This window comes from Heteronotia binoei, chromosome 16 (genome assembly GCF_032191835.1).
Source record: "Heteronotia binoei isolate CCM8104 ecotype False Entrance Well chromosome 16, APGP_CSIRO_Hbin_v1, whole genome shotgun sequence".
Lineage (NCBI taxonomy): Eukaryota > Metazoa > Chordata > Lepidosauria > Squamata > Gekkonidae > Heteronotia > Heteronotia binoei.
The window spans coordinates 52,120,080-52,139,146 of NC_083238.1; the positions used below are offsets into that span (position 1 = coordinate 52,120,080).

Genomic DNA, 19,067 nt, shown 5'->3' on the forward strand with positions numbered 1-19,067 from the left:
AACAAAGCCATCTTGTTTTTTTGATCCAACTAAGACCTCTAAGGCAGGGGCGTCAAATGCCTTTGTTATGAGGGACGGATCTGACATAGCTGAGGCCCTGTTGGGCCAGGCCATGTGTGTCATGAAATGTAATGCCGGGAAACAGAGATACAAACTTTATAAACACGGAGATGGTTTCTTTCTTTTTTAAAAGGTGCTTTCTTCGTATCTCTCTCGTGGGATCAAGGGAACTGGGCAAAGGAAGCTCTGGCTCTTTTCTCCTTCTCCGGAGGATGAGAAGGGGAGGAGCCTCAGCCAATAGAAGGAAAAGAGGCTTGGCTCAGTAGCTCTGCTGTGCAATTGAGAAAGCCTGGCAAAGCAAACTCTCCCTCCCCCCCCTTCCTCCCCAAGGGAGGACCCTCAGTTAATGGAGAAAATAGAAGCTTTGCTCTGTAGCTCCTGTGTGATTGAGCAAGCCTGACAAAGCAAGCTGTAACGTAGAAGGAAGCAAGAGAGAGGGAGAAGAAAGCAGACTTGCTTGAGGGCCTGAGAGGAGCCCTCCGGGGGCCTGATTCGGCCCCCCAGGCTGCATGTTTGACACTCCTACTCTAAGACTCTGGAGGCAGTGAAAATAAGAAGGGAACGTTAATGGAGACAGCATAGCAGTTGTCCTCTCAGAACAATACGGAGAGCTGCCATTTAAAGGGTCTCAGAAGCAAAATCCTATATATACATCAAGATCAAATTAAAACAAAGCTGCATTTTCCTTTATTTCCAACTTGATGAAAACAAGTTCAGTGAAGTGCGGAGCAGGGCAGAGTAGTTCTGCTTGACATTTAAGTCTTCTTCATGTTATCAACATTATCAGGAGAGGATAATCCCGCCAAATAAAAGGTATGATGTGGGGGTTGATTTTAGCTGTTGTTCTGTGTGTCCTTTTACCAAGGGTAGAATTCTAGCAGGAGCTCCTTTGCATATTAGGCCACACCTCCCTGATGTAGCCAATCCTCCAAGAGCTTACAAAAAAGAGCCCTGTAAGCTCTTGGAGGATTGGCTACATCGGGGGCATGTGGCCTAATATGCAAAGGAGCTCCTGCTAGAATTCCACCCATGTTTGTAATTTATGAAGTGGACCAATGGCATTGCTAAGCCAAACAAGCTTAAAAAAAAATTCTCATCATGGAGGATAACCCTGTTTTTAAAAACTCTGATCAGAAGGAAGAAAAGAACATACTGACCTGGGACTACACACGCCGCTTGGCATTCTTCTAGATTTAGGAAGTTGTTTTTGTTGCCTTCACAGCCACCGTAGTCAAAGAGTTCGCACTGGCGGGTCTGAATGTTGAAGTGATACCGGCTGTGTATGGCTTTGCAGGGCCCGGTGTCAGCTTTCATCGCGCAGAAGGACAGGCCAAGGTTCAGCTGGAGCAAAGCAGGGCCTAGAAGACACAGACAATCAAATGGTGGCCTTGTCAACTGGATGTGAGGCATTGCCTGGCCCTGCTGGTGGAACTCCTGATGGCACCTGGGTTTTGGCCACTGTGCGGCACAGAGTGCTGGACTGAGCAGGCTATTAGCCTGATCCAGCATGGCTTCTCTTATGTTCTTATGTCTGGGGCAGTGATGCTCTGTCTTCTTGGTGTTTGGGCAGGGGGAGGACAGTGGGAGGGCTTCTGGAGTTCTAGCCCAGCTGGTGGACCTTCTGAGTTTTGGCCACTGTGTGACACAGAGTGTTGAACTGTATGAGCCATTGGCCTGATCAAACATGGTTTCTCTTATGTCTGCGGCAGTGATGCTCTGTATTCTTGGTGCTGGGGCGGGGGGCAACAGTGAGAGGGCTTCTGGAATTTTGGCCCTGCTGGTGGACCTCCTGATGGCCCATAGATTTTGGCCACTGTGTGACAGAGAGTGTTGCACTGGATGGACAACCGGCTTGATGCAACATGACTTCTCTTATGTTCTTATATCTGGGGCAGTGATGGTCCATATTCATGGTACTTGGAGGGCAAGAGTTGGAGGGCTTCTGGAGTTCTGGCTCCACTGGTGGACCTCCTGATGGCCCCTGGGTTTTGGCCACCATGTGACACAGAGTGTTGGACTGGATGGGCCATTGGCCTGATCCAACATGTCTACTCTTATGTTCTTATGCCCGGGGCAGTGATGCTCTGTATTCTTGGTGCTTGGGGGCAAGAGTGGGAGGGCTTCCAGAGTTCTAGCCCTGCTGGTGGACCTCCTGATGGCACCTGGGGGTTTTGGCCACTGTGTGGCATAGAGTGTTGGACTGGATGGGCCATTGGCCTGATCCAACATGGCTTCTCTTATGTTCTTATGTTCCTAGCAGAACTCAACATTGTTTCCAGGTTGGGAAATTCCTGGAGATTTTGGATGTGGAGCTTGGGGAGGGTAGGTTTGAGGGAGGAGAGGGGCTTCAGGAAGATATAATGCCATTGAGTCCACCCTCCAAAGCAGCCATTTTCTCTAGAAGATCTCTGTGGTCTGGAGATCAGCTTTAATTTGGGGAGCTTTTAGAGTTGCCAATCCACAGGTGGGGGCAGGGGATCTCCCGATTTGGAGCCCCCCCCCCCCGCTTTAGGGTCATCAGAAAGTGGGGGGAGGGGAACGTCTGCTGGGAACTCTATTATTCCCTATGGAGATTTATTCCCATAGAAAATAATGGAGAATTGATCTGCGGGTATCTGGGGCTCTGGGGGGGGGGTGTTTTTTAAGGTAGAGACACCAAATTTTCAGTATAGCATCTAGTGCCTCTCCCCAAACTACCCCCTCAAGTTTCAAAACGATTGGCCCATGGGGTCCAATTTTATGTGCCCCAAAAGAAGGTGCCCCTATCCTTCATTATTTCCTATGGAAGGAAGGCATTGAAAAGGTGTGCCATCCCTTTAAATGTGATAACCAGAACTCCTTTTGGAGTTCAATTATGCTTGTCACAGCCTTGATCTTGGCTCCACCCCCAAAGTCTCCTGGCTCCACCCCCAAAGACCCCAGATATTTCTTAAATTGGACTTTGCAACCCTAGGAGCTTTCCAGGCCCTACCTGGAGTTTGGAAATCCTAAAACTGGCCCAATGAATAATTATTTGAAGGATTTATAACTTGTTTCTCAATAGAGCATAAAGCACATAGAGACAGTGAAACAGAAATGTGATAAAAAAAATGTATCTGTAGTAAGGTTGCTAGGTCCAACTCAAGAAATATCTGGGGGCTTTGGGGGTGGAGCTAGGAGCAAGGGTATGACAAGCACAACTGAACTCCAAAGGGAGTTCTGGACATCTCATTCAAAGGACCGTATGCCTTTTAAATGTCTTCCCTCCATTGGAAATAATGAAGGATAAGGGCACCTTCTTTGGGGGCTCATACAATTGGACCCCCTGATCCAATCTTGTTGAAAGTTGGAGGATAATTTGTGGAGAGGCACTGGATGCTATGCTTCAAATTGTGTGCCTCAAAAAAGAGCTCCCCACAGAGCCTCGGATACCTACAGATCAATTTTCCATTATACCCTATAGGAATCAGTCTCCATAGGGAATAATGGAGTGTCCAGCAGACATTTCCCTCCCCCCCCTCCTGCTTTCTGATGACCTTGAAGTAGGGGGAGGGCCTCCAAATCGGGGAATCCCCTGCCCCCACTTGGGGATTGGCAACCCCTAGCATAGTCGTTTAACTTAGCTTACGGCTCTCTGTTTAGTTCTTCCTACCATAAGGAAAGGAAAGGTCCCCTGTGCAAGCACCAGTCGTTTCCGACTCTGGGTGACGTTGCTTTCGCAACGTTTTCACAGCAGACTTTTTTACGGGGTGGTTTGCCATTGCCTTCTCCAGTCATCTACGCTTTCCCCCCAGCAAGCTGAGTACTCATTTTACCAACCTCGGAAGGATGGAAGGCTGAGTCAACCTTGAGTCGGATACCTGAAAAACCCAGCTTCCACCGGGGATCGAACTCAGGTTGTGAGCAGAGCTTAGGACTGCAGTACTGCAGCTTTAACACTGCGCCGCGGGGCTCTTATCCTTCCATAAGCAGGGGCGGAATTCTAGCAGGAGCTCCTTTGCATATTAGGTCACACACCCCTGATGTAGCCAATCCTCCAAGAGCTTACAAGGCTCTTTTTGGTAAGCTCTTGGAGGATTGGCTATATCAGGGGTGTGTGTCCTAATGTGAAAAGACACTCCTGCAAGAATTCCACCCCTGCTGCCCATAAGGCTTTGAGCCTAGCTAAGTGCTGTATTTTTCCAAGCAAGAGACTGGATTCCTCAATGTGTCCTAGAAAACAGTTTACATTTCTCAAGTTCACGGTGCTAGTTTCAGAGCCTAAACACAGATTACCGGCCCCCTCAGCAACTCTGGACGTAGGACAGATTGTTATTCGAAGAGACGCCAGGATACTCGGGGTTTCTTGTCCTCACAGAGATTGTTTTCACCACAGGCAAAGTTCATGCCTTACTGTATGCACAGGGCTGGGTTTTGTCAAATACGTCAGATGATCTTCACAGACTGGCCTGACAGTTACATTAGCTCCTGTGGATGGAAAATGTACTTACTATCTGGGTTTATTCTTGTTCCTTGTTATTCTGGGAGAACACCATCCCCAAATCCCACCTTCCCTAGGCTCCACCCCTCCAAAAAAAAAAAATCTCCAGGTGCTTCCCAACCTAGAGTTGGCAACCCTACGATTCACCTGGTTGCTTATTTATTTATATACTTTGCCTCCAAATGTGCTCCCTGACTTATCTCAGCGTTTTCTCTTCTGTCTTGTGATAAGCAGGGGTGGAATTCTAGCAGGCTCCTTTGCATATTAGGCCACACCTTTTTGATGTAGCCAATCCTCCAAGAGCTTACAAAATAGAGCCTTGGAAGCTCTTGAAGGATTGGCTACATCAGGGGGGGGGGCGTGGCCTAATATGCAAAGGAACTCCCGCTAGAATTCCACCCCTGGTGATAATCTATTGCGATGTCCCACCAACTCAAACCTTGGAGAAACACCCACAGATTGTTGTTCTTTCTTTCTTTCTTTCTTTCTTTCTTTCTTTCTTTCTTTCTTTCTTTCTTTCTTTCTTTCTTTCTTTCTTTCTTTCTTTCTTTCTTTCTTTCTTTCTTTCTTTCTTTCTTTCTCTTTCTTTTTCTTTCTTTCTTTCTCTTTCTTTCTTTCTTTCTTTCTCTTTCTTTCTTTCTTTCTTTCTTTCTTTCTTTCTTTCTTTCTTTCTTTCTTTCTTTCTTTCTTTCTTTCTTTCTTTCTTTCTTTCTTTCTTTCCATCCCTCAGGCCAATCTAGAGCACAAACTGGAGCAGGAGGCTCAGTTATCTACAAAATGGCTGCCTCAGCTTATAATAATTATTGCTATCATATGACATTTTGTGCTGTATAGATTATCAGATTATCTGGCTGCCTGAAGTACTAGCTCTTTTTAGCATTCTGCACCACTAGACTAATTTTTGAGTCTAAGAGATCTGTGACTGACCAAGTATCACCTAGCTGTCACTGCCACAGGAGGTGGTGGCAGCTATGCGCATAGCCAGCTTCAAGAGCGGATTGGATCAACATAGAAAGCAGAGGTCCATCAGTGGCTATTAGCCATCGGGTATTGTTGGAACTCTGTCTGGGGCAGTGATGCTCTGTATTCTGGGTGCTTTCGGGGGGGGCAACAGTGGGAGGGCCTCTAGTGTCCTGGTCCCACTGGTGGACCTGATGGTACTTGGTCTTTGGCCACTGTGTGACACAGAGTGTTGGACTGGATGGGCCATTGGCCTGATCCAACATGGCTTCTCTTATGTTCTTATGTGACACAGAGTGTTGGACTGGATGGGCCATTGGCCTGATCCAACGCGGCTTCTCTTATGTTCTTATGTGCAGGAGTGTGGAATCGAACCCGGTTCTTCCAAGTAGAGTCTTAACCACTACACCACGCTGGCTCACAGCTTATATTCAGTCACATAATGAAGATCCCTGTTCTGTGGTGGCAGCTGTTGCCAAAACACCGTTTGCCGCTGTTCCCAAAGCATCTGCTTATACAATCCAATATCCAATGGCCAATCAGAAGCCTTGCCGGTAAAAGTCACATCTGGACCCACCCACTTTCCTGAAATATTTGAGGGGCATTAGGGAAAGCTCCACCTCCAAAGTCCCCAGACATTTCTTGGACTTGGCAACCCTACAGAACCTACATACTATGGATGATGCTGAGTCTCTTGCCTGAGTGTGAATAATTAGACCAATAAAATTATCCTTAAGTGGAATAAGACTGCCTAACGAAGGGCTAGGCTCTGAAACGCACTAAGACATCTGGAAATTGCATTGCATATTTCAGAAGAATTCAATACATCAGATTACATCTAATTTGGGAATATTGCCAGCAAAATACCTTGGAAGAAGATTTTCTGCGGCATTTCAAGGACATTGTTTCTAACTGAGACTTTTGAACTTTTGATACTTGTCTCATTTGTTTGTTATGTTATGTTGATATTGTATAAATATTATTTGCAGGGCTTTTTTTGTAGCAGGAACTCCTTTGCATATTAGGCCATGCCTCCCTGATGTAGCCAATCCTCCAGGAGCTTACAGGGCTCTTCGTACAGGGCCCTTCTGTAAGTTCCAGGAGGATTGGCTACATCAGGGGGTGTGGCCTAATATGCAAAAGACACTGTGTGTGTGTGTGTGTGTGTGTGTATATATATATATATATATATTGGCCACTGTGTGACACAGAGTGTTGAACTGGATGGGCATTAGGCCTGATCCAGCATGGCTTCTCTTATGTTCTTATGTGACACAGAGTTTTGGACTGGATGGGCCATTGGCCTGATCCAACACGGCTTCTCTTAGGAGTGTGGAATCGAACCCGGTTCTCTCTAGTAGAGTCTTAACCACTGAGCCTTTTGAACTTTTGATACTTGTCTCATTTGTTTGCTATGTTATGTTGCTACAAAAAAAGCCCTGATATTTGCATGATCTTGTAGCAATCTTGAACACAGTTTCTCTGTAGTTGTTTTTTAAGCATCTCACTACTATGTTCACCTTCCTGTTATCCCGCCATCCAAATTTCCTGCGGGCCCTGAGTCACGACACTTAAACATTCCTCTTCTTGTAAACGGGGAAGTCCATGAAGAATTAGCGCAGCTGAAGATTAGATAGCCTAACGTGAAGAGCTGTGAACTGCGTGGAGGTTGGTGAGCCAGGGGACTGAGTCAGGGGACAACTAAGAAACCCTTCCCCCCCCCTTCCTTCAAGACAAGCTGTTTTGTCTTGATAATATTTGCCAGCAAGGAAAAAAAAACTTCTGAAAAGACCTATGTCTGTTCACTGACTGGGAAACTAGAGAAAGCACAATGCAAATAATAATAATAAAAAATATATAAAAAGAGATTTAGCAGCAGCAGTATTCCAGCGGAAGAAATACTAGGCCGTTCCGGTTTATGCAAAATGTGCATTTAACAGTAAATGGCAGAATTTAATTTTAATTGAAGTGCATTAACTTAAGTGCAGGATGAAATTGCTGCCGTGCCAAGGTGGCAGGGTACAGAAATGTGCAATCTCTTTATTCTGCGAAAGATTATTCATCTTTACCCTCCGCAGTTTGTAATAGCTGAATAAATCTGAGTTTTCCAAGTAAGGAAAATGGTTATATCCAAGTATTCAAAGTGGGCTATGTGCTCTAGTTAAGTTTCTTTGGATTTAATTATAGGAAAAACAGTTTTCCAATCCAAATTAACTTCTTAAAACAGTTTCGTTTTCACAACCGTTAAAACGTCATCATTACGCTCAGGGCTTTTTTTGGAGCAGGAACTCCTTTGCATATTAGGCCACACCCCTGATGTAGCCAATCCTCCAAGAGCTTACAGGGCTCTTCTTAAAGGGCCTGTTGTAAGCTCTTGGAGGACTGGCTACATCAAGAGTGTGTGGTCTAATATGCAAAGGAGTTCCTGCTACAAAAAAAGCCCTGATTATGCTATGTGCTAATTTACTCTTCACCCTCTCTCTCTCTATATAAAAACTGTTACCTTCCACTTCATTGTATCTGAGGAAGTGTACAGGCACACAAAAGCTCATACCTTGAATTAAACTTTGTTGACCTCAGGGCTTTTTTTGAGCAGGAAACCACAGCAACACAGTTCCGGCTGGCTTGGTGTCAGGGTGTGTGGCCTTATATGCAAATGAGTTCCTGCTGGGCCTTTTTTACCAAAAAAGCCCAGGTTGGCCTTAAAGGTGCCACTGAACTCATACTCTGTTCAATTGCTGAATGAGTTAATAGAAAAAAAAAAGTCATCGTATCGGATGAATTCTGAAATGTTTTTTAGGTCACGTCCTGGTCAGTGTCCACATGAAGGGAAAAGACCCCACTTACACAGTGAGTCCTTCGCCTCTTCACCTCTGGAAGCTCACTTCTCACTCTAGCAGGAGCTCCTTTGCATATTAGGCCTCACACCCCTGATGTAGCCAATCCTCCAAGAGCGTACAAAAAAGAGCCTTGTCAGCTCTTGAAGGATTGGCTACATCGGGGTGGGGGGTGGCCTAATATGCAAAGGAGCTCCTGCTAGAATTCCACCCCGATAAGCAGCACCAGAGAATGGGCAAAGCTTGTTTGCACTTTTGGCCATAAACAGGGGAGGATTTTGACACCTCGGGAAGTTAAGATAGAATATGCCAATATAGAAGAAGAAGAAGAAGAAGAAGAAGAAGAAGAAGAAGAAGAAGAAGAAGAAGAAGAAGAAGAAGAAGAAGAAGAAGAAGAAGAAGAAGAAGAAGAAGAAGAAGAAGAAGAAGAAGAAGAAGAAGAAGAAGAAGAAGAAGAAGAAGAAGAAGAAGAATTGTAGATTTATACCCTGCCCTTCTCTCTGAATCAGAGACTCAGAGAGGCTTACAATCTCCTATATCTTCTCCCCCCACAACAGACACCCTCTGAGGTGGGTGGGGCTGAGAGGGCTCTCACAGTAGCTATCCTTTCAAGGACATCTCCTACGAGAGCTATGGCTGACCCGAGGCCATTCCAGCAGGTGCAAGTGGAGGAGTGGGGAATCAAACCCGGTTCTCCCAGATAAGAGTCCGCACACTTAACCACTACACCAAACTGGCTCTCTATGAGATAGGTGGGACTGAGACACCCTGTGAGGTAGGTGGGGCTGAGAGAGCTCTCCCAGAAGCTGCCCTTTCAAGGACAACCTCTGCCAGAGCTATGGCTGACCCAAGGCCATTCCAGCAGGTGCAAGTGGAGGAGTGGGGAATCAAACCCGGTTCTCCCAGATAAGAGTCTGCACACTTAACCACTACACCAAACTGGCTCTTTATAATGGCCTGCACTGGTGTATACATACTGTTGTACGTCAAAGAGAATTATCATTCTATCAGCACTTTTTTGTTTTTAACTCTTGGGGTAAGTAAAATTGTCCTTGGTGTATTGTTAGCCCTAAAGAAAGCACATTTTAATATTCTTGAGGAATAGCCCCCTATCTGCAGGTCGACCGATCGGAATCCCAGCTTGTGTCTGGAAATTAGCATCTGCCACTGTAGTTCCTGCTCAGTCTTAATAATTAGGTGTGCCAAGTAGAAGTCAAGTGGCACCTTTAAGACCAATGAAGTTTTATTCAGAATGTAAGCTGACATTCTGAATACAACTTGGTTGGTCGTAAAGGCGCAATTTGACTTCTACTTTGTTCTACTGCTTCAGACCAACACGGCTGAACGCTTGGATCTACCTACATAGGAGTGTGACGGGTTCCTTTTTAAGTGATGGGGGTGCAAATTGTTTCCTGCTAGATATGAATTGGCATCTGTAGGCTTTCTACAAACATCTGGCTGTGGGGTATTGCCGGGGGTCATTTTGTAGAAAAATAGGTGGCGCAGCTCATTAGCATAGCTTACTAGTATATGCTGCCCCTCCAGCCAAAAGCAACCTGATCCAAGAAAGGAGAGCCCTGGGCAAGCGAGGCCTGCTTGGTCTGGCTAGAGATCCAGCCAGCCCAAGCAGGCCTCGCTCAACTGGGATTCTCCTGCCTCCCTCCAGTCAAAGGCCAGCAAGCCACCAGCCACCCAACATCATGTAAGAAGTGGAGAAAGGGTAGTGTGAGCTTCTCCAGGGGTTCATGATGGTTGCTGGGGGCAGGGATTGTTATGCAGCTGTACCTCCTATTTAATGGACAAGGAAGGTGAGGAGGAGGAGGGGGAACCGTCGGAAAGGTTCAGGAGCTGCGCTCCTGCTGAATTCAACACCTGGTTCTATCAGTCCCATGTACCTCACAGGGTGTCTGTTGAGGGGAGGGGAAGAGAAAGGAGATTGTGAGCTGCTCTGAGACTCCATGGTGGAGTATGAATCCAATTCCTCCTCCTCTTTTGGATATAATTTTGTTGCATTTTTCATTAACTATACTTGTTCCCTCAAGCTTTTAGGTCTCCAATTCCATTTTGGGGTTGGGTTTTTTGCCCATTCTCTGGTGCTGCTTATCGGGGTGGAATTCTAGCAGGAGCTCCTTTGCATATTAGGCCACCCCCCCCCCATGTAGCCAATCCTGCAAGAGCTGACAAGGCTCTTTTTTGTACACTCTTGGAGGATTGGCTACATCAGGGGCGTGTGGCCTAATATGCAAAGGAGCTCCTGCTAGAATTCCGTCCCGTGTGCTTATCAAGAACACGTTGGCCTTCAGTATCTCCTTCTCAACTTCCGGACCTGTTAGATGCCTTAGGGGGAAACCAGAGAATTGTGCAACGGAACTGAGCAAAGAAAACATCTGCAGTTCTACGCAGTTCACAAAGGACAGCTGGTTGTACATGCTGGCAAGGAGAACGTGAGCGTAGGATCCAGAGGCAAACGCTACAGCTGGTTTCATGCCTTGACTTGCGGTATTGAATGTTGTGGATGACGTGCGCAGACAGCTGTTGTAGAGCAGAGAAAGGAAGCTCACAGGAATTCTGTGGAACAGCTGAGTTTGGGTCCAACAAGCACCTCAAGAGACTGAGAAGATTTCCAGGTCTGAGCTTGCGAGAGCCCAAGCTCACATTGTCGAATACTAGGAACTCGTCAGCAATTCTGTAGTGCATTGTAGCACGCTGACAGTGAGCGTGACAGCATCGTATTCATTTCTTTGGAAACAGAAATTCATTTCTTTGGAAAGAAGTGTTTTGCAGAAATGTGGTGCAGTTTGTGAGATGCGAGTGTGGCGTCCAGCAGGGGCCCCCAGCCCCTGGGACGTGGACTGGTACCGGTCCAAGCCTATTAGCAATGGGGCCTTGAGTTGTATAATTATTTCATTATATATTACAATCAGGGTTCCCTCTAAGCTGAGTTAGTGTGAGCTGGCGCACAGATTTTTAGCCTCCAGCTCACACATTTTTGGCATAGCTCAGGAAGGATGACCCCAGAGCACCCTAATTTATGCAGGAGCTCACGGCTTTAATGCCAGTAGCTCACAAAGTAGAATTTTTGCTCACAAAACTCTGCAGCTTAGAGGGAACATTGTATGCAGTAATAATCAGGGGTGAAATTCTAGCAGGAGCTCCTTTGCAAATTAGGCCACACACCCCTGATGCAGCCAATCCTCCAAGAGCTTACAAGGCTCTTTTCTGCAAGCTCTTGGAGGATCAGCTACATCAGGGGTGTGTGGCCTAATTTGCAAAGGAGGTCCTGCTAGAATTCCGTCCCTGGGCTTAAGCAATACAAATACATCAGCAGCTACGATTCAGAAGACGTGCATGAAGCCGCCTCGTGTTGAATTCCTGCTGTATGACATACTTCTCAAGTGAATGGTCCATTCCCATGAGAGGAAATACATTCGCAATAAGCACCAAAAGGTTACTGTGTGCACTGACCCTACCTTCTCTTCTCTTATATGCAAACTCTGTTCTCTGTAAAACGAGGGCACTTTCAATTCAAGGCATTTTAAAATATAGCCAGATCTCTTACCAATCACGACATCGGGATATTCGTCTCTGTCCTCTGAATTTGCAGCTGAGAGGGAAGATGAAAAGCTGAGGAGGAGACAGAAGGTAACACCTGGGAGGACGGCTACTTTCATTTTCCTTCTTTCTCCTGCAAAAGCAAAACAAAAATGAACAAGATGCGTTTTAAAACAAAATTTCCTTCAAATGCCCTTTCTTGTCAGAATGGCCTTGGGCAAATAGGATGCTCTGTTAATCTAAATTTTCTAACGGGGCTGCTAGAAATCAAAAGGATTGACAACTCTGGTTTTGGAAAGACCTGGAGATCTGAGGGAGAAGCTTGGAACAGCAGGGTCAAAAAGAAGGAGGAGGTGGTATTGGATATCCTGCCCTGTACTCTGAATCTCAGTCTCAGAGCAGTCGCAATCTCCTTTACCTTCTCTCCCCCCTCCTCGCTGCACAACAAACACTCTGTGAGGTAGGTGGGGCTGAGAGAGCTCTTACAGCAGATGCCATTTCAAGGACAGCTCTGAGAGAGCTATGGCTGACCCAAGACCATTCCGGAAGCTGCAAGTGGAGGAGTGGGGAATCAAACCCAGTTCTTCCAGATAAGAGCCCGCGCACTTAACCACTACACCAAACTGGCTCTCCCTCTCTAGGGAGGGAGGGACCTCAGTTAGGTGTGATGTCAGGGGCCCCCCTTCTAAGGCAGCCATTTTCTCCTAGAGAGGTGGAATATTTTTTTTTAAAATTAATAAATAAGTGATGTATGTCTCCAGCCCACCCACCCTCTCCCCCGAGAGTGTCAACCCAAGAACTTCACCCAGAGCCTTTTATTTCCTTTTTTTCAGCAGGAACACACAGGAATGAGTTCCAGCTGGCTTGGTGCAGAAGAAGAAGAAGACACTGGATTTATATTCTGCCCTCCACTCAAGAGTCTCAGAGCGGCTCACAATCTCCTTTATCTCCCTCCCCCACAACAGACACCCTGTGAGGTGGGTGGGGCTGTGAGGGCTCTCACAGCAGCTGCCCTTTCAAGGACAACCTCTGCCAGAACTATGGCTGACCCAACACCATGCCGGCAGGTGCAAGTGGAGGAGTGGGGAATCAAACCTGGTTCTCCCAGATATATATATAAAGCCCCGAAAAGGATTAAGTATCAGCTGGAGTTTAAAGTTCAACCTGCCCATCACGTTGTCATTTATCCTTTCTCCAAGGAACTGAGGACAGTGGGCGTGGTTTCCCACCTCATCCTCCCCGAGGGTTGCCAAGTCCTATTCAAGAAATATCTGGGGACTTTGGGGGTGGAGCCAGGAGCAAGGTTGTAACAAGCATAATTGAACTTCCAAAGGGTGTTCTGGCCATCACTTTTAAAGGGACCGCACACCTTTTTAAATGCCTTCCCTCCATTAGAAATGATGAAGGATAGGGGCACCTCCTTTTGGGGTTCATAGAATTGGACCTCCTAGTCCAATCTTTTTGAAACTTGGAGGGTGTTTGGAGGAGAGGCACGGGATGCTATGCTGCAAATTGGGTGCCACTACCTCAAAAAAACAGCCCCCCCCCAGAGCCCCATATACTCGCGGATCTGTTCTCCATTATTCCCTATGAGAATTCAACTTTATAGCAAATAATGGAGTGCCCAGCAGACAGTTCTCTCCCCCCTGCTTTCTGATGACCCTGAAGTGGGGGGATGGCCTCCAAACTGGGGGATCCTCTGCCCTCACCTGGGGATTGGCAGCCCGATCCTCCCCACAGCTAGGATTGCCAAGTCCAATTCAAGAAATATCTGGGGACTTTGGGGGTGGAGCCAGGAGACTTTGGGGGTGGAGCCAGGAGACATTGGGGGTGGAGCCAGGAGGAAGGGAGTGACAAGCATAATTGAACTCCAAAGGGAGTTCTGGCCATCACATTTCAAGGGACCGCACACCTCTTAAATGCCTTCCTTCCATAGGAAATAATGAAGGATAGGAGCACCTTCTTTGGGGGCTCATAGAATTGGATCCCCTGGTCTAATCTTTTTGAAACTTAGGGAATATTTTGGGAAGAGCCACTGGATACTAAACTGAAAATGTGGTGCCTCTACCTTAAAAAACAAGGCCCCCAGAGCCCCAGATACCTGTGGATAAATTCTCCAATATTTTCTATGGGAATAAGTCTCCATAGGGAATCATGAGTGCCCAGCAGACATTTCCCTCCCCTCCCCCCGCTTTCTGATGACCCTGAAGCGGGGGGAGGTCCTCCAAACCAGGGGATCCCCTGCCCCCACCTGGGGATTGGCAATCCTCCCCACAGCAGGCCATCCTCAGACTTGCAGACAGCCCCAAATCTCAGAAGTTAAGTTTCTTCTGCATTCGGGTGCCTACATTTTACGCCAGTCGTTTTGTCTGCACAGTTACCGCAGCTGGTTTTGTCACTGAGTCAGCGATTTCGGGGGTCACATCTTCTAGACTAAGCCCCCTCTCCAACCAGCATGCTGAACCGTCAGCGTGTCAGCATCATCGCTTGAAGCGGATGGGAAAGAGCAGGAGTCCAGTAGCGCCTTAAAAACGAACACAATTTGCGGTCAGGGGCTTCGTGACTTTCGTGAGTCACGGCTCGTTTCTTCAGATCTGAAACCGAGATGCGGTTGTAAGACGGAGCGGAGCTGAGTCAGTGCTGGCTTCAGAGGCTATCTCCTGGGAACAAATATTCCTAAGAGTGGAAACCAGCCCAAGAGTGGAAACCAGCCAGGGCTCCCAGATGTGTTTAGACATGAGTCTGATCTGGGGTCCGGGTACACGTTAAATAAACGGCTCTTTCTTCCTGATTTTGCCTGTGGCCTCGTTTCTGCCTGACCACCAGCAGCTAAGGTTGCTGCTACATATTGTCAATGAGCAGGGATTTTTTTTTTGTAGCAGGAACTCCTTTGCATATTAGGCCATGCCCCCCCTGATGTAGCCAATCCTCCAAGAGCTTACAGGGCTCTTAGTACGGGGTCTACTGTTAAGTTCTTGGAGGACTGTATACATCAAGGGGGTGTAGCCAGGGCTGGTGCATGGGAGTAGGTGAGGTAGGAGGCACCCCCTCCCTGTCTCCGCTCACGTTGACCCTTATGCTCCAAGTTGTCCTTTCTTCGCTCTGGCTTGGAGCAAAGAAAGGATGAAGAGGTGCCCGCCCACCTCCCTCTGAAGCAGGAGAGGGCCGGGCATGGGTTAGCTGAGCATTCGGGCTTTGCACGCCCCCTGATGATGTCACTTCTGGTGACGTCATTGGGCTGTGTGCGTGAAGTAGACTCCTTGAGGAGGTGGGGGCGTGGGGTTCTGCCTGGGGCACCAGAACCTACTAGCGCTGGTTCTAGGTGTAGCCTAATATGCAAAGGAGTTCCTGCTACCAACCCCCCCCCCCCGAGAATGAGTATTTAATGTTAGATCTTTAGATCTCCGTGTTAATTTTTTAAAAGAAAACCGCTCCAGGGGAGACTGCTGCTTATAACTGGCAGAAGATAACTGACCTATAGTTGACTTCATTATCTGCCCTGAAGCTTTAAAAAGGTATCTCATAAGGACAAAGCATTTGCAACTGAAAATGTGGACAATTTACTGCAGGGCTGTCAAATCTGCAGCCCAGGGGCTCCTATCAGACCCCCGAGCAACTGGCTGTCATTTGCTTCTTTCTTCCTTTCTCTTGCTTCCTTCTGCATTACAACTTGCTTTGCCAGGCTTGCTCAATTGAAAAGGAGTTACAGAGCGAAGGCTCTATTTTCTCCATTGGCTGAGGCTCCTCCCTTGGGGAAGAAGGGGGGGAAGAGCTTGCTTTGCAAGGCTCTCTCAATTGCACAGCAGAGCTACTGAGCCAACCCCTCTCTTCCATCTATTGGCTGAGGCTCCCCCCAGTCCTTGGGGAAGGAAGGAAAGAGCCAGAGCTTCCTTTGTCCAGTTCCCTGGATCCCATGGGAGAGATACAAAGAAAGCACCTTTAAGACCAAGGAGTGCTAGGGTTTTAAGAATGTTTTGCTTGTTTTTTTAACAAGAAAAGTTAAAGAGAAAATGGATGCTTGAGAGGGTGGGCTCTGTGGCATTGCACCCCACTGAGGTCCTTGTCCTCCCCAGGCTCCACCCCCAAATCTCCAAGAGTTCCCCAAACTGGATCTGGCCTCCCTAAGCCCTGGTCAATACTTGGATGAGAGGCCAGCAAGAAAGTCCAGGGTCTCTACCAGGGCCGCCAATGGCAAACCACCTCTGTTTTGTCTCTTGCCTTGGAAACCCTTTGGGGATCCCATAAATCATGAACACATGAAGCCATCTTCTGTTGATTTAGACTCTGGGTCAATCAGTCTTGTCTACTCAGACTGGCAGCCACTCTCCAGGATCTCAGGCTGAGGTCTTTCCAGTCACCTCCTGCCTGGTCCTTTCATGTGGAGATGCTGGGGATTGAACCTGAGACCTTCTGCATGCCAAGTTGATGCTCTACCAATGGGTCATGGCTCCTCTCTGTAAAAGTTATCTGAGACTTGATGGCAAAAAAGAAGAAGAAAAGAATAAATACAACAGCAATTCCAGCAAACTGATTTTCTGGCAAGGACCTGTCTTGTTCTCAAAGGGAACAAGTTTACTATTGTGAAAACTGAATTGCATCATGCTTTTATTCCTTTCAAGGTAGGATTTACTGGGAAAGCGAATGGGGAAAAACAGGGGAGAGAAGACATTCCTGGAATAATTTGTTGTGCATTTACCACATTGAACAAGCTGCTACAGAAAGGACTTTTAATCGTTTTCAATCTCACTGCCAGATCTTGAATTCCTACTTTGTTGCACCGTTTGGAAGAGGAGCGGCGGAGAATGCTATAGTATAGAAGGTCCTACCGATAAGATCTCTTGGAATCTCCCTTCCGATCTTACGCAATACATAACAATGTGAACCAAAAATGGTACTCAGCCAATAATGCAGAAGACTGGGATTTAACAGGAACACACTTTGGTGAAGTTATGTTACTGGACAGAAGAAGAACGCATAACATGGTTCCATGTTCCACTTCTCTGTTTACTCAGGTGGGCAGCTGTCCTGGGGAAACTGGAGTGCCCCAGAGAGTCCAGACAGCCTACAAAATAGGAACAGGCCCCGAGGGAGCATCCAGAGTGCTCATGAGCCCCGCCCGCCACTCCCCAGAAGCTTTCTGGGCACTTCCCGGCCATCCAGATGCCCAGGGAGTCACTTAGAGAGAAGGTACCACTTTGTAAGTGTTACCTTTTTGAGTCTGCTGGAGGTGAGTTGGGGATGGGTTGAGGGCAGGTGCAGGCTGGCAGGCAGATGTGCGCGTTTGGATGCACTTTTGGGGGGCGCTCGCCTGCCATCCCTGGGATGGCTTAAACTGCCCGTCTGAACCCAGCCGAAGGTTAACAAAACTTGAGGCAGGGGATGGAGCTTTCCCAAGTCACTGCTCACTTCCTCAGTAGTATGAGGTTATGCATTAGGTTCACACAGATAAATTATGGAGCAGAAAAATGGCAACACAATCCCAATGATTTCCTCTCTGTCTGGTGCAACACTAAGTAAATTCAGCATAGCCAAGGAGACCACGATTCTACTTCCATGTCTTCGTATGCAGAAAACACAGCGCAGATTAGAGTTGCCAATCCCCAGTTGAAGGCAGGGGACCCCCCGGTTTAGAGGCCCTCCCCCCATTTCAGGGTCATCAGAAAGTGGGGGAGAGAGAGGCAAATGTCTTTTGGGCACTCCATTATTTCCTATGGAGACCGATTCCCATAGGGTATACTGGATAATCAAACCATGGCTATCTCAGGCTCTAGGGTGGCTGCTTTTTTTTTTTTTTTAGGTAAAGGCACCAAATTATCAGCGTAGGATCTGGTACCTCTTCTCAAATCACCCTCCAAGTTTCAAAAAGATTAGGCCAGGGGATCCAAGTCTATGAGCCCAAAAGAAGGTGCCCCTATCCTTCATTATTTCCAATGGAGGGAAAGGCATTTAAGAGGTGTGTGGTCCCTTTAAATGTGATGGCCAGAACTCCCTTGGGAGTTCAGCTAGGCTTGTCACACCCTTGCTCCTGGCTCCACCCCCAAAGTCCCCAGCTATTTCATGAATTGGACCTGGTAATCCTAGTGCAGATATTTTCTGATTAAGTACTTGTTTCTTTCCAGTCTTCACCAGACCTGGGACCAAGAAGTTACATACTGAGCTGTAGCCGATGTGAAATTGCTGCTAGAGACGCTGTGCATCCCTCTTTTTTTGAAAATTGTGTAAAGAATCTATATAATTGAATCAATATTGGTCCCAGGTCTGGTGAAGACTGGAAAGAAACAAGTACTTAATCGATTGGCTTGCCACCACACTACTTTGGGACTTGAATGTACATGTTTTGGACATTTCCACAGGGACTTGGCATTAAAAAATTATCTTTCTTAGTGTCGCCTGGTGGTTTGTTGTTTTGTTTTTTAAGCTGGATAGAAGGGAAAGCAAAAGAAAAGCCAGCAGTCTGGTTGTGACCCAGCTTTGGACAACTCTGGTGGCAAATGTCCCTGCTGTATTCTGGAGTCTTCTCTCCCCCCCTCCCCCATTCCACTTCCTGTGCTGTTACTTTGATAAGTCGCTTTTGAGACTACCACATAAAGGAAAGGACATGGAAAAAGGAGAAACAGACAAAGATAATGGATGAAATTACGTGTCCATGGGCTGGCGTGACCACAAATGCAATTTAAGTTAGAGATTTTTTTTTAAAGTTCAATGTAAATAGCCAAAGGGACTTCAGTTCCCTAATAAAAAGAAACACTGCTTCATTTGTTGCAGTTATAATATAGTAGCATGCTCTTGTACAACTCCTTCCTGCTCCCTTCAAGGGGTCCTCAGCAATGTTCCCTATAAGCTGCAGAGTCTTGTGAGCAAAAATTCTACTTTGTGAGCTACTGGCATTAATGTTGTGAGCTACTGGCATAAAAGTTATGAGCTGCTGCATCAACTATTGTGCTCTGAAGATGAAGATGAAGATACTGGATTTATATCCCGCCCTCCACTCTGAAGAGTCTCAGAGCAGCTCACAATCTCCTTTACCTTCCTCCCCCACGACACCCTGTGAGGTGGGTGGGGCTGAGAGAGCTCTCCCAGAAGATGCCCTTTCAAGGACAACCTCTGCCAGAGCTATGGCTGACCCAAGGCCATGCCAGCAGGTGCAAGTGGAGGAGTGGGGAATCAAACCCGTTTCTCCTGGATAAGAGTCCGTATAC

At 47.1% G+C, this 19,067-nt stretch overlaps 1 protein-coding gene across 1 annotated transcript in view; it reads right to left on the reverse strand.

The window, feature by feature from the left end:
- Positions 1-19,067, reverse strand: part of TFPI (tissue factor pathway inhibitor) — a 53,652-nt gene that overhangs the window by 22,505 nt on the left and 12,080 nt on the right. The window contains exons 2-3 of the mRNA XM_060256962.1: positions 11,876-12,001; positions 1,218-1,418 (exon numbers count right to left, since the gene is read on the reverse strand). Of these exons, the coding sequence (XP_060112945.1) occupies positions 1,218-1,418; positions 11,876-11,987 (313 nt within the window). The 5' untranslated portion in view covers positions 11,988-12,001. The remainder of the gene's footprint in view (positions 1-1,217; positions 1,419-11,875; positions 12,002-19,067) is intronic.